Source organism: Mytilus californianus, unplaced genomic scaffold, assembly GCF_021869535.1.
Source record: "Mytilus californianus isolate M0D057914Y unplaced genomic scaffold, xbMytCali1.0.p SCAF_7, whole genome shotgun sequence".
Classification (NCBI taxonomy): domain Eukaryota; kingdom Metazoa; phylum Mollusca; class Bivalvia; order Mytilida; family Mytilidae; genus Mytilus; species Mytilus californianus.
This window is the reverse complement of record NW_026262723.1, coordinates 19,774,510-19,789,781: the sequence shown is the minus strand read 5'-3', so window position 1 is coordinate 19,789,781 and position 15,272 is coordinate 19,774,510. Positions and strand designations below refer to the sequence as shown.

Here is a 15,272-nt window from a genome sequence, read left to right as displayed (position 1 = left end):
CATTCGAGTGTTTCATTATGGTGTAAAACCTCTTCAAAGTGATTTTTAACAGAATTATAGAAAACAATTGCTACATTTGATGCTATAACTATTGTAGCAGCATAATGAGTAAGACAAGATCTGTACAAATTTTTCCCTGAAGATATACACAAAAAAAACATTTGAAATATTAGAAAAACGATGAAGACACATTCGTAAATTATATGTATCGTTAATCTGTTTTCATTTTCTGAACGAAATTGACATGTTAAATGCATACTAACTTTCATTGCAAGATATGCAATGTTACATGGTGTAAAAATTACAATAAAGAACATTTTTAAAAAGAGATTTTTTCGTTTGGAGTATGAACGTGTCCAAAAATAATGAGAACATGATATATATATTAGAAGAACTAAATATATACAGATTGAAATCAGAAGAAAAACTATTATTATTATTTGTACTATGTCATACTTTAACTGAAGACCCTCCATTCTTCCAGGACTAAACCTAATATACATTAATACTACAAGAATTCCAACGGCTGCTTTTAAAGTTACTATTGAAGAAATTTGTCCATCTCGACTATGACGTCTACCGATGACATCTGGAAGTAAGTTCCCTGCAGTGGCAGGAAACACTATCCAGGAAAATATAATTGACCACAAGCAGTTCCTCCTGAAATATGCAAATAAACTACTATTGACTATCACTGAATAAAATGGCAGTTAATATTATGTAAATTGTGTATATACCATGTTAAAGATTTGTTAAAGTGGGAGGCTCTAACATTCTGAGGAAAAAACGAGTCTGAATACATTGTTCAGTCATTGCGTAATGTATTTTGGAGTTTAATATCTATATCTTGTATTTTAATTCCTATATTAATATTCTGTACACAAGTGTTATTTCAGCATCATATTAGACCGTGTTTTTTCTAAAAGCTTGATATGGTTGCGTTATACAATCTTCTAGAAGTGACACTCACTGGTTACAGAATGTAAGAAAAACATCTTGTCTGTCAAACATTTTTTTGTGATACATGGTAATCGTTTACTGTTTTTGTCCACCTGTCATATATTTTAGATAAACTCTTTTCGTTAATGATTTGAAGCGCTTTTAAATCCGAGTGTTTTAAAAGTTTAATACAATAAAATGTCAAAGTCAAATAATCACTTAATATCGTATTTTGCAATAAAACCACATCTCCTTATGTTCAAGTTATCAAAGTTATGACGGGTACCACTATTGGGGCAGGATCCACTTACCTTCCGGGCCCCATTAGATAACCCACAGTTTGTCATGGGTTTCGTGTTACTAAGTCTTTAGTTTTTTATATAATGTTTTGTGAACTTGTCCCACTTGACTAGGCTAGACAATATCTTATCAACTCTGCACGAAGGAGTAGAAAGTCGTGTTTACTGCCTGCGTCGCAGAAATGACTCTTTTCTAACAACAAAGTTGTTAGTAAACAAGCTTGCGTTGCTTCAAACCACAACTGTAACAACAACTGTTCAGATAAAGTCTACTTGACAATTAATATGCATCATCTGAAGACTGCTTATATATTTTTCTTATCATGTTGATCAGTATTTAATCTGTATTTATATTTTATAAAGTTTACACAAGTATGTATACGTATAATCAAATGTAGCGTTACTTGACATTGAACATTCGATTTCAACATTCAACAGTCGCTTTCAACATTCAACATTCAATTTCAACATTCAATATTCAATTTCAACATTCAAATTTTCAACTTTCAAATTTTCGCTATTGGATTATCAACATTGAACATTGAACATTTGATTTTTATATTCAACATTTATTTGCAATACTTAACTTTCGATTATAGCAGTGAACAATCAAATCAAACATTCTATTTTCAAAGTAGTGTTGGGAGATACCAAAGTAAGAATAAAAACTCATAAGTTATACAGAGACCGACAAAATCATTGCAAAACAAAAACGACATACAGTCTATAAAACGCTACATAAAAAAACAAATAAACTGAACAAAACGAACCCCATCAGACACAAGGGGTAATTTCTGGTGTTCAGATATTGAAAGTCGATCATATTTCACATGTTTCTCCAGCCAAGTTGTTCATTGTTAGAAAAATATTCAGTGTTAGGTCTCCTTCAGTAAAAAAAGAATGACTACCACAATTGGAACGTATTCGTGATCATCTGACAAGGATATTCCGCAGCGCTTAACTAATTACTGATTGCGTCAGTAAACCGTTCTAAAGGATGACTTGAACTTTGCACTAGAAATTATTGGTTCAGTAGCTTCCGTGTAAGCAGCTACCCTTCATTAAGGAAATATTTCTTTATTTTAAGTTCAATGAATAGACAAGTTCAATAAACTCAACAAATTTAAATTATTCAGTGAGAGTGCATAATGTTTTTTGCGGAATATGAAGTTGACTGATAATTCTAGCTTCGTTTTATTCTTCCTATAAGTAGATGTTAGAAACTCCTGTATGAAGTCTGCCTCGTATGAATAAAGGAAAAAGTCGTCAATAAGTTCAACAGTTGAATTCCATAGGAATGGCAATTGTTTCTTTAAAAACACGTCCTCCAAGCTTATTTGTCAATCAAACATTCATTGATCTTGATGATATCGGTTGCAGACAATTTATGTTTGTATCAGAGTGGATTATTTCCTCCTTAAATAACATGTTGTATTTGCGTTCGGTATTCTTTCTAATGAGACAATTCAGCATTACATTTTAACATTCAATATTTGATTTCATTATTCAACATGCGATGTTTCAATATTGAATGTTTCCATTTCAATATTCAACAGTCAATATTTCTATTCAAATTTCTGATACATGCAGCCGTAATCAGACACGTGAAATAATCGGGTACAGGTCGATGCAAAATGTGTCTTCTTGTCCTACTAAGTGAATTAGCAAATTTCTATAAGTAAGTAGAATTAACGATGAATGGAGCGGCATCTAAGATTTGAAATAGGGAACCAGATCGGTGCAAACATGGGGTTCTTTCTCATAATATATTTTTTTTCAATTTGAAAGTTGAATGTTGAAAACAACTTGACTGCCGTATATTACACTTCGATGTAATGATTGAAACATTGAAATAATACCGTTTTGTACATCGTTCTCCACGCTCCCTTTTTAATTGTATTGACAAATGAATTAAAAAAACAACACATGACTCAATTCGTCGCAAAAACTCACACGCCCAATTATATAATTGTAAATGCATGTATGTTTGTGTTTGGATGTATGCATGATACTCATCGCAAAACAAAAATAATTGGCCTTTAAAAATAATTTCAAACATTTCGAAAAATGAAAATTATATTTTTTTTGTTTCAAATGTCACATATGTAAAATCGAAATTTCTTTATCCAACAAACCTGTTTCTAAATGAGCTTCTGTGAATACTAGGATCATCAGCACTAATAGTTTCTGTGTCAAGTGTATCAGAAAGCTCATATATAGAGATATCAACCAAATCATATTCGTCCCCATGGTCCATTTCAGGCAATTCTTTTGGTAGAGCTACATTATAATAAAAACGATTATTATGATCATTTGTTTTTTGCCGCTGTACTTTTAAAAAAACATGCACAATATATTATATAGATACATAGAAACCTTTGACCTTCAGCAGGAAAACTGAAATTCTAGTCAATTAAGAGTTGAGTCCAACACATCTGTACAAACTCACAACGCTAGTGGTACAATAGCTGACCTACTTAGACCAATTAATCACCGATGCCCCGCAGCTACTAAAAGTAAGCTCTAGGCTATTGACCTCATGTTATCTACTGTAATACCTCACGTCAGATTTCATATAGCAGTATAGTAACATGTTTAACCCCGCCATATTCTGTATGTGCCTATCCCATGTCAGGAGCCTGTAATTCAGTGGTTATCGTTTGGTTTGTCGTTTGAATTGTTTTACATTTGTCGCTTCGGGGCCTTTTATAGCTGACTATGTGTGGTATGGATTTTACTCATTGTGGAAGGCCGTATGGGGACCTATAGTTGTTAATTTCTGTGCCATTTGGTCACTTGTGGATAGTTGTCTCATTGGCACTCATACCACATCTTTTTATTTTTATATATAACAAACTGTACAGAATTTAAAAGTAAAAAAATCAAAACAAAAACAGAAATAGAAATAGAAACAAAAAGCAAATATAAAACAAATCTAAACAAAAAAGATAACTACAAAACAAATACAAACCAAATACAAAAACAAAAACAAAAACAGAAACAGAACCAAAAAGCAAATATAAAACAAATCTAATCAATAAAGATAACTACAAGACAAACACAAACCAAATACAAAAACAAACCACAAAAGCAAGTTAAAAAATTGAGAATATAACATCTTAGTGTTGCTTCAAAGAATGATTTTTACCTCGTTGGTAAATGTACAACACTAAATGATACGATAACGACTTGCATTATATTTGTTTACTGACTTAATTGATCAAACTTCCATGCGCAATTTTATATAATTTGATAATTGATTAAATATGAGGAGCAGATAGAATACTCAATAAATAAATATTATTTATATCATTATCTCTGTATATATATGACGCAACATGTGATACAATCTTGTTCTGGATATTAAATGGTTTTACTAATATCTAAACATAATTTGAGTGAATGTTGGCGGTTCTTTATGAATCACGGAAGTTTGAAAACCAGAATGTAAGAAAAAATTTAATATACTTATTATGGTCTTAAATATAATTTTTGGGGCCTCAGTGCATTTCAACTTCATACTTTATTTGGCCTTTATCACTTTATGATTCGATTTACTAATCCTAATCCTCGTATCGATGATGATTTTTTAAAATCGCCTCTGAAATCTGTGCAGACTTTATAGTTTTCGAATTCGTTAAATGAATAGGAAGTCATTATAGACACATTATGTTTATTTTTAATGTAAAGTATCGGCTTGAAAAATGTTATCTGAACTTTCTCAAAGCATTAAAGATTTTGTATTGACTAACCTCTATCCATTTATTTACAGGATGAATCGAAAAAGAGGTTCAATGCAGTTTTATTCCAAAAAGTGTTAAAAATTTAAATATCCTTTTACTTGTCCCATGCAAAATACTCAGTTAATTTTTTTTTTGGTAGTTTCAATTTACTTTCAGCTTAATAATAATTCGATCAGGAAGTAATTAGGGGTCATATCACTTGACAAGACACTTACATTGGTTAAAAAATAGTTAACTCTATTTTAAAACTTCCTACTTGCCTTTCGAAATTGTTGAATGATTTTAGACAATACCCATTTTAAAAACATAAAAGAAAAAATATACAAAACGCGATAAATAAAGATTACCACTGCATCATGTGTTATATAATATTTTTCTCCTCGATGCAGTTAATGTTTCAAATTACAATCGCAAGGCTTGGAGAGCTTTTAAAATATTTGAAATTTAACTTTCGAGAATGGAGAAATATCATATTGTACGTGACTTGGTGGTGGAATTGGATTCTCTCATGATTTTTAGTCATGTAATGGTGCAATTTTAGTGTTATATTCAACATTGCCATTAAAGCGGGAGGTTTGGCTAGCCACAAAACCAGGTTCAACCCACTATATTTTCTTAAAATGTCCTGTACCAGGTCAGGAAAATGGCTATTGTTATCTTATAGTTCGTTTCTGTGTGTGTTGCATTTAAGTGTTTCTGTTGTGTCGTTTTTCTCCTCTTATAGTTGATGTCTTTCCCTCAGTTTTAGTTTGTAACCCGGATTTGTTTTTCTCTCAATCGATTTATGAATTTCGAACAGCGGTATACTACTGTTGCCTTTATTTAGAGAATATGTAGACAAACCTTTACTGATCGGCAAGAAGATGTGTTCTCTATATATCTTTAACAGTAGTTTACCGGTGTTTAAAAGTCATAAATTGATTGAGAGAAAACAAATCCGGGTTACAAACCAAAACCGAGGGAAACACATCAACTATAAGAGGAAAACAAAGGAAACACAGGAACACCGAAGTGCAAAAAAAAAACAAACGCCAAAATACATAGAAACGAACTATTTGATAACAACTGCCATATTCCGGACTTAGTATAGGACGATTTAAGTAAAAAATGGTGGGTTGAACCTGGTTTCATGGCATGCCAAACCTCCCGCTTTATGACAATGTTAAAAAATATCGTTAAAACACTACGTGACAGTAATACAGCACAAACACACAAGAACATTCATAACAGAGAAACGCACAAATAAATAATATAATAGTCGACACAACATGCAAACCACAGAACAACAACGAACATATTCCATCAACGAAAAACACCATAGGATATAAAAAACAATGACGCGCTTACGTAATTAACATGCAATCTCGAACTTTATACATTTATTTTCACAATATTCGTCCAAACAATTTTCATGACAATGATGGTATGGAAAGGCAATTTTATAATTATTTGGACTACAAACGATAAGACATAACAGATTATCCAGCCGAAACCATAACAGAATATATACTTGCTTCATCAAATCAATTACTTATTAGATAAAGCGATTATCTTTGTTTTCTTCTCGAATTTGTTGTATTCAATTTGAAAATTGACTTGACAACTTCAGTCAACTCGACTACTTTCAGTATGATGATAAAAATGCATGCACCAATAGCCTTCGGGGATTCATCAAGTCACACTTGCCTCATATTATTTGTGTTTTGGGTTAATACTGGTATGATATAGAACAGGCCATATAATATTCTCTAGATATTTACGAATATCAGCCTTCAAAATAAACAAAACATATTCATTATAATATAAATGTATCAAATACTTAGAAGAAATATGCTACATTCTATCTGGGTAATACAGCTGGAAGTAAGCAGTTCATAATTATCAGTATACCTTAATAAGCTTTAATCGAGACTAAGTGTTCCTCATGCCACTATGGCTGTAAACCTTTATCAGGGGCTTCTCCTGCTCTCAATAGAAACCCACTTCCGGTTGTCTTACATGTTTAATTCATTAGCATTTTTTCAAATTTTCAGGTATACAAAATATTGAATTCTTGATTCTTTAGTAGAAAAGCGTTACCTTAAAACTATAAAACGCGTTTCTTTGTTAACATTTAAGATAGCTTTATCTATAAATTGAAAAATAGCATATTAACTCACATCGGAAACGATTCCATATTTCATTTGACAAATTAAACATGTTAAGACCAAAGGAAGCTGTTTGCAATTATCCTACAAGGAGTTTAATCAGTAAACGCATAAACAAAATAGCTTCTTAAATTACATTAAAGTTCAAAAAAAGTATTTGAGTGTTTTAATTTCGTATAAAAGTAATAAAAGTTTATGATGATTTTCAATGATACGGAAAGAATTGAACCATTTGTGTATATATACTTAATTATGTGCTTTGTGCACGTTTTGTTTACATTAATTACAAATTCTTAAAAAGTATAACAAAAATACCGAACTCCGAGGCAAATTCAAAAACAAAGTCCATAAAAACTGACAATATCAAACAATATCAATCAACGAAACGAATGGAAAACAACTGCCAAGTTCCTGACTTTGTACAGGCATTATGTAGAATCGACCAAACACTATATCGTTCGGTGATTGTTTATTGAAATTTTTGGCTGCTAACAAACTTTTGGATTTTTGTGCCGAAGTTTACCGATCGATACCTAAATAAACAGTCATCAAAGAATCATGAATGAAAGACGTGCATAATAAGTGAGATGATAGAACGATGTCCATTCTTTTGTTTTTTTTTATATTTTTATATATTTTCGTCGCGTCTTTATTCAAAGGCAGTACATTTCTGAAATGTTTTATAAATAAAGGATTTCCGGTTGAAAGAAAGTCTATGTACTGTATTTTACTTCCCAAAAAAAATGCAAGTCAGTTTTATATAACGCATTCCTTTATTTTGCCACATTTGGAGATCAAATGACTTTAAGACAAATAACATATTCCCAAAATAAAAAAAACGGGCCTGTTTCTTTCTACATTTAGTGTACAAATTGGGCATTGGAAGATCAAATTCAAATAATTCTATTGTAAGTAAGAATCGAATTGTTTATTTTGTAAAATAAACATCCGTTTATTCCTTGACCATCAGAGCTAAAAGTTAGTGAACCGGCAATGTCGTCTGAGGAGAGAACATCTACATGATCTTCATCTCGAATTTCCATAACTGTTACTGTTCTATAGAGAGATGAATGTTGTGAAATGCAAATCAGAGTTAGTAATTACTCTAATTATTAATACAGAGATGTTCTTAAATAAAAGAAACACAGATTAAAAGACAGAAGGAAGAGCATTAAAAATTACCACTTTTAAATTACGTCCCAGTTTTGCTAGTAGACAATATGAAAAAAGCTATAAACACTTAATTGTAATGCTGTTCGACATGTTTAGCAGTATGCCACATATAGTTAATACATTTAGAAGCCTAAAGTTGTATCGTAATAAGGACAGGAACAATTGAAAAATATTCATCAATACTTGTCTGCATATTTTCCAGATTTAAATCCTTATGGTAAGATATATAAATAGTAAATATTGTATTAAATATGAATAATATATATAGAATTGAATGTAAAAAACGAGTTTTTTAAGGGACAAACTTAAAATGATAAGCACAACAGAAAATTTGGCTGTGTGAGATGATTCCCTAATAACAGTTTAATCCGTAAACGTATAAACAAAATATCGTACATACCTATTCCTTTCTGAACCATCTAAGTGTAATGTGTCAGCAATGTCTTCCATGGAGAGTACTAACAACTCATGTGCGTCTCGGTATGCCATAGCTTTTTAATTTTCTGTAGATAGATCTAGGTATATTGTGTATAGAAAGCAATAGGTAGTGAATCCATTTTTTTTCAATCAAACTGATTCTGTTTTATCGTTATTTCTGGTGGAGAGTTGTCTCATTGGAAATCATACCACATCTTCTTATTTTTATACTTATTTATAAAAATAAGAAGATAAGGTTTGATTGCCAATGAGACAACTCTCTACCAGAGACCAAAGGAGGTAGAAGGTTAGCAACTATAGGTCACCGTACGGCCTTCAACAATAAGCAAACCCCATACAGCATAGCAAGCTATAAAAGGACCCGAAATGACAACTGTAAAACAATTCAAATGAGGAAATTAACGGTCTAATGAATGTACAAAACAATATAAACGAAAAACAAATATATACAGCAACAAACGACGACCACTGCATTACAGTCTCCTGACTTCGGACCGGCACATACATATTGTGGTGGAATTAAACATAGTTGCGGGCGTGCAAATACTCCCCTAATCTTGGACAGTGGTGTAACAGCACAACATAATCTTGAATTGATATAAAGCAACAAATGCAACTAGCAAAAACAGAAAAGAAGACACAAAGTACAGATCTCAGAGTACTCGCAGTTACTGAAAACTAGTTCGAAATGAATAACAACTAATAAGAAAATCATGTTTCTAAGAATACCCTATTTTACGTAAGAGGCAATCATCTCTAGACTTCCAAGATAACAACGCCACAAAGAGCCTAATTTGTCGAAAAATTAGTATCACTGGATACGTAATGCTAAATGCACTAATCGCTGGGTGGTCTGCAAGTTTTTCCTTGAAATACATTGAATGTTTAGGCATTGATGTATGTCATAGTTCCAAAATATGTGGTGGAAATAAGAACGTCTGTATCTTAAGCTATGGTAGATTCCCTAGTTTAGTCTGTAAATCTACCGATTGTGTTCTTTTCCCGATCGTAACAAGACTAGATTCGCTTGCCTGGTGATGAATGCACGCTGGACTAGTTATAACAGATATCTTGTCTTACTATAATAAAAAAAAATGTATGTCCAAATACAGTGATCCAGCGAACTTTCAACATTTTTTCAGCTCGAAAGTAAAACTATCATATCGAAAGATCTAAAATAAAACATAAGTATGACTCGTATCGTTCAATTGTTTCAAACAGCCGATATTTTAACTGCGTCGCATTGAAACGTCAAACACAACAAATTTGAACCAAGAATTATTTCGGGATTTCTTTCTGGTACATATATAAATTCTTCTATACAACTGTCTTTGAAATTTGACACCATTCTGAATATGGTAATCAATTCAGAATGGCAAATAATACAAGTCCTATGTTTCAATATTCGTTCAAAATCACAACACAAAAAGATCACTCCCAAATTGTTTGTGTTTCTTTTTTTTTTTTTTTTTTTTATATATAAAAGCTCATATTTTACCGCAAAATTGGACATCACTTATCAATTGAGAATAGCATAATACACTTAATTTAATCTCGTCCTTGATACATGAACTTTTGAATTTTGTGTTTTGTTTATCGATTCATAGAAAATTCGATATTGTGAATAAATTCCTTATCATACCTAAATATAAATTGGTTTTGAAATCCTGTCCCATTCAGATGAAAATCATAATTTGTTAATTTTTAAAAAAAATTAAATTTTGTCATACTTTTCACCAATTTTTACATGCCGCAAATTTTAAATGTCCAGACAAAATACCATTTTCCATTGAAATCTTAGCGTAAAAAGATATTTCTCAATATTTTTCAGTTTTTACCAAAATTGTTCCCCTATTTTAACAAAAATAGACAATGATCTTAGATATAAATACTGATATCATATCAGTATAAAAATAAGGAGATGTGGTATGATTGCCAAAAGAGACAACTATCCACCGAAGATTTAATGAAGTGAATGTAAGCAATTGTAGGTAACCCGTACGTACGGCCTTCAACAATGAGAAAACCCCATACCGTATTTTCGGCTATAAAAGACCCCGATATGATATGAAAAATATGAATCAATTCAATTGAGAAAAACAAACGGCCTAATTTATAAAAAAAAAAACATTTACGAAAAACAAATATGACAGACATGAACCAAGCAATCTTGACTTATCATACGACATAAATATGTTAACGGATAGACAAACAGTAATTGCAATAGGGCACTACCGCGTTATCTTAAGACAAAACCAGATCATTGAACCATCATAGGCCTTTCATAGCCGACTATACGGTATGGGTTTTTTCTCATTGTTAAAGGCCGTTGCCTATAATTGCTTACATCCACTTCATTTGACATTTGGTGGAAATTTGTCTTATTGCTGTACCAATTACAATGACAAATTTTATTATAGTTACAAAACAATTTGAATGTTTTCAATGATTTTTTGCAATGACAAATAAGCGACACCAGATCTTCATGATCCTTCTAAAGATTACAAAACAAAATTGGTACCATTCGTTTATGATCATAAATATCAAATTCATACAAATATTCCAATTTTGCAACACTTTCTGATTGAGCAACTTCAAAATAATTTTAAGAGCTTTTTGAAACATTAATATAGGAACGACATTGTTCAGAAAATAGTAATTTAGTCATTCATGTGATGAAAAATGCATATTTGTTTACATTTTTTTTTATGTCATTGAAATGTTGAAAAGCAACCTGTCTCTATGTTTATGATGTCTATGTTTTTGTTAATTTTCATTCATTGCCCGGTTTTGAACAAATCAATGGGGAAGTTTGAATTAAGCGACGATAAAACAAGCATTCTGTACTGAACTCATTAACAAGGTACATCAAAAAATAAGAATAATGAATTTAAGTCCTATCTACTTTTCCTGGTCTTTTGATGATATGCGACTATGACTATCCACGAGATTTCCAGGCTTATGGGAGTACCACGGCTAAAATGGGCTAATATATAAAAAAGATCCCCTTTTAAGATAGTATGACAAATTCTATGAAATAAAGCATTTACGGTTCATTTTGAATTTAACTTGGACTGGAATTTATGGCCGAAGTCAAGATGTCTATTGACTTAATGATATTCATTTTCCCTTCTTATCAATTTCAAACAGCAATTTAGGTTTTAAACTTAAAAATTATCCGGATTTTGTAAAGTTTTGTTTGAATAGAGCAAACAAAGCATAAAAGTAGTTTAGTCTTTCACAGAATGACATCTTATAAATAATTTTGTGTTAATGGTGGATGAATATTACAAACTCTTCATAAAGAAAACATTTTGTTATTTATGCACAAAAAGATAAAGACAAGAATACATAAAATGATAAAATACACAATAACATATTGGCGGGATGCACAAATATCGAGCCACGCCAAAAGGATATTACCAAAAATTGACTAAACAGTAATTGTTAATGATATACAAAGACAAATAAAAGAACACAGTAACACGTAGTTGAGATGATGAACAACGTCGATATCTATAATCTATACTTCAAGACCATCATGTATTATTTGTAAATATTTATCAACAAAGTCTTGGTACATGTATCATCCGATAAATTTGTTTTAGAAAAAGGACGAGAAGGTCTGTGACATATCCCTGGTTCATCAACTTTCTGCTCAGACACTGATGATGTTTTATTAAGTCTGAGTAGCAACTTCAAGATCTTGAATAGCGAATGAATTTGGAAATGTATATCCCATATGCAGGTGAAGTTGGTATATTGCAGCTAAGTTTGGGGAAATTGATAATTTCAAGATTAGAATCGTCTTGTTTGTCATATATTCTGGTACTGAGATGAGCGCTTATGTAAAATTCGAGATATATGTCTAAAACGTAGGCGGTGGCAACAGTCAATGGAAAGAACATCACCAATATACCTTAATGTGAAATTAAATGATATGGCATCAATTCTCTTTTGTTTTCTTCGCTCTTATTTTTATTACATCCTTTTCTCAAAATAACCTTGATTCATTAAAACACACAATTAATCAAGATTGGTAAATATTACAAAGTTTCATGTCAATTTGCAATATGTAACGTACATTATTCTAGACTTATTATAAAACAATCTAAAAAATTACTTTATAGATAAACTTGTAAATTGTTTGAATGAATAATGCCTTATATAACTCCTGCTTCTTAATACTAAACTGTCTTGGATGTAATTATTTTATAAACTATAAATGATCTCGTTTCGTCTAAATGACATGTTACACATGGTTCGCTTCTCACTCAAAAGTTCACTTTGATATCAATTTGTTTTAGAAAAGAAATAACAGAAATAAATTATTTGAATCCCCACATGTCTTTTTCCAACAATACATTTCACATGTTATATTAAACTTGTCAGTGACAAAAATGACTGTTAACCTCTCTACAAACTGCATACGCAATCGCAATAAGTCTAACTTGTGAGAGTTTCATAAATCACTTTTTACAATAAAATCAAACGCTTTTTATTTTTTTTTTAATCTTCTTTCTTACCTTTTATTTAAATATATAGAATCACTAGATACCAATTTTTAAGAGTAAAACTAATTTTCAAACTTAATTTCCGTTACTGTACAAGGGAAACAACTCAATCTAAAAATATCAAAATCTCTATCTTCTCATCGAAATCAAATATTTCGATTTTTTTTTTATATTTCAAATACACTTGCAAGATATTATTTATTTATTTTAAATCAATACATATATAATACATATTATAAACTGAGACATGGGAGGTTGACAATAGAGAAACTGAAATGTCAGGTGCAGAAATAAAACCCAGATAATAAGATGGTCGACCTTCTAGTTTCACTCTTTTATATCAAGTTTACTGGGATACATCTGATCCAATGACTGACTGAAACGTGGATTATTGATTGACAATATATCATCAATATATTTGAACGTGAAATTATAGGTTAAATATGTTTTTTTTTTGTCCTTGTGGAGGTTTTTCGGAATTTTGTTTCATATTACTACACAACATATCAGCCAGTAGAGGTATTCAATTTATTCCGATCGGAATACCGACTGTTGAACTATTGATACACAAATCTAGAGTTGTTGTTTTGTATGAATGTGTTATACCGGTTGACCTGTTGTAAATCGGCGTCAACGACTTCACCGAAAAATGATTCTTACTGTGGACGTAATAACATAAACATCAAATTCGACAAATCTGTTGTTGATCAAACTGTCCAACATGTTAATGATATCGTCTTCAGTGAAAAAAACTATAGATGCAAACGAAAGTTCTACGATCTTCATCACGAATTTAAGTTTCTTGTTCAATTTGAGACTTTTGAATACTTACTTGTATCCATTACTGTACTCGAAAAATTAAGAACATGCTAAATGCAGGTTATGTTTCAAGAAGTAATATTAATAACAATATCATGGTGTTTTTAACATGCAAATTAATCAGTTGAAAATAAAAATGTTTGGAAGTTTCTATTTACTTTTGCAAATGTTTTGCTTGATAACAATTTGATCGGGAAGTATTTATCGGTGAAATCACTTGACACGACACTTACATTGTTCATGGGTACAAAAGTTCTATTTTTACACTTCCTACCTCCCTTTCGAGATAGTTTGGTAATTTTATCCAACAAACATTTTAAAATGAAAAAAGAAATAACATATTTAACATTCGAAAAAAATTAGCTATGAGAAAAATTATATGCGGATAGAAATGAGGCAGTCAACCAACGACAAACAATTCCATAAGATATCTACAAAAAAAAGCATTTATACAATATGTTCAATTCTAACATAAATAAATGTATATACATTATCAAAAAGTTGTCATGACCTCAAATTTTCCAAAGAACATACTTTGTAATGCTGTTCAATTTGGGTAATGAGAAATCGTTCTCTTTGTTCACAACTTTATCATTCAATATGTATCTGTTTATATATCTGTATATGAGTTTATATACTAGCAAGTATTACACGTGCTGAGTACTACAACAAAGACTTTAGTAAGAAGTAAAATAGCAAAAATTCTGAGCTCCAAGGCAAAATTCAAAACGGATGTCCTTTTTAAAATGGCAAAATTAAAAGCTCAAACACATCAAACGACCTGAACAATTGTCATATTCCTGACTTGATACAGGCATTTAACCAGTTTTATATCTAGCCAAATTTTTCATTTGTATGCAGGAGTACTTATTTTTTGGAACACTAGAGTTCACGACTGTTTTTCAGGATTACATGTTACTTAATCGTTCTTCTTCTATGTGACCTTACGAAATATTTGCCACTGAAGGTTACACAAAAAAACAATAAATCAATCTACGAGATCTTAAATAAGCTTCTTTTCTATCTCCATTTGAACAATAAACAGCCATAAATGGCTTCTAACTATTCCCTGTAAGAAATATTAATATAGTTTCCTTAAAGGGGCATTAGCTACGAGATATGAAAATAATAGAAAATATTTTTTTTTGTTCAATCATTTATGAAAGAGAAATAGTGAAACAACGATGATAAACATACTTT

At 30.9% G+C, this 15,272-nt stretch overlaps 1 protein-coding gene across 1 annotated transcript in view; it reads right to left on the bottom strand.

Moving 5' to 3' along the window:
- LOC127708277 (uncharacterized) overlaps positions 1 to 15,272 on the bottom strand; it is a 33,759-nt gene that overhangs the window by 311 nt on the left and 18,176 nt on the right. Inside the window, exon 3 of the mRNA XM_052213121.1 lies at positions 457 to 660. Within this exon, the coding sequence (XP_052069081.1) occupies positions 457 to 660 (204 nt within the window). The remainder of the gene's footprint in view (positions 1 to 456; positions 661 to 15,272) is intronic.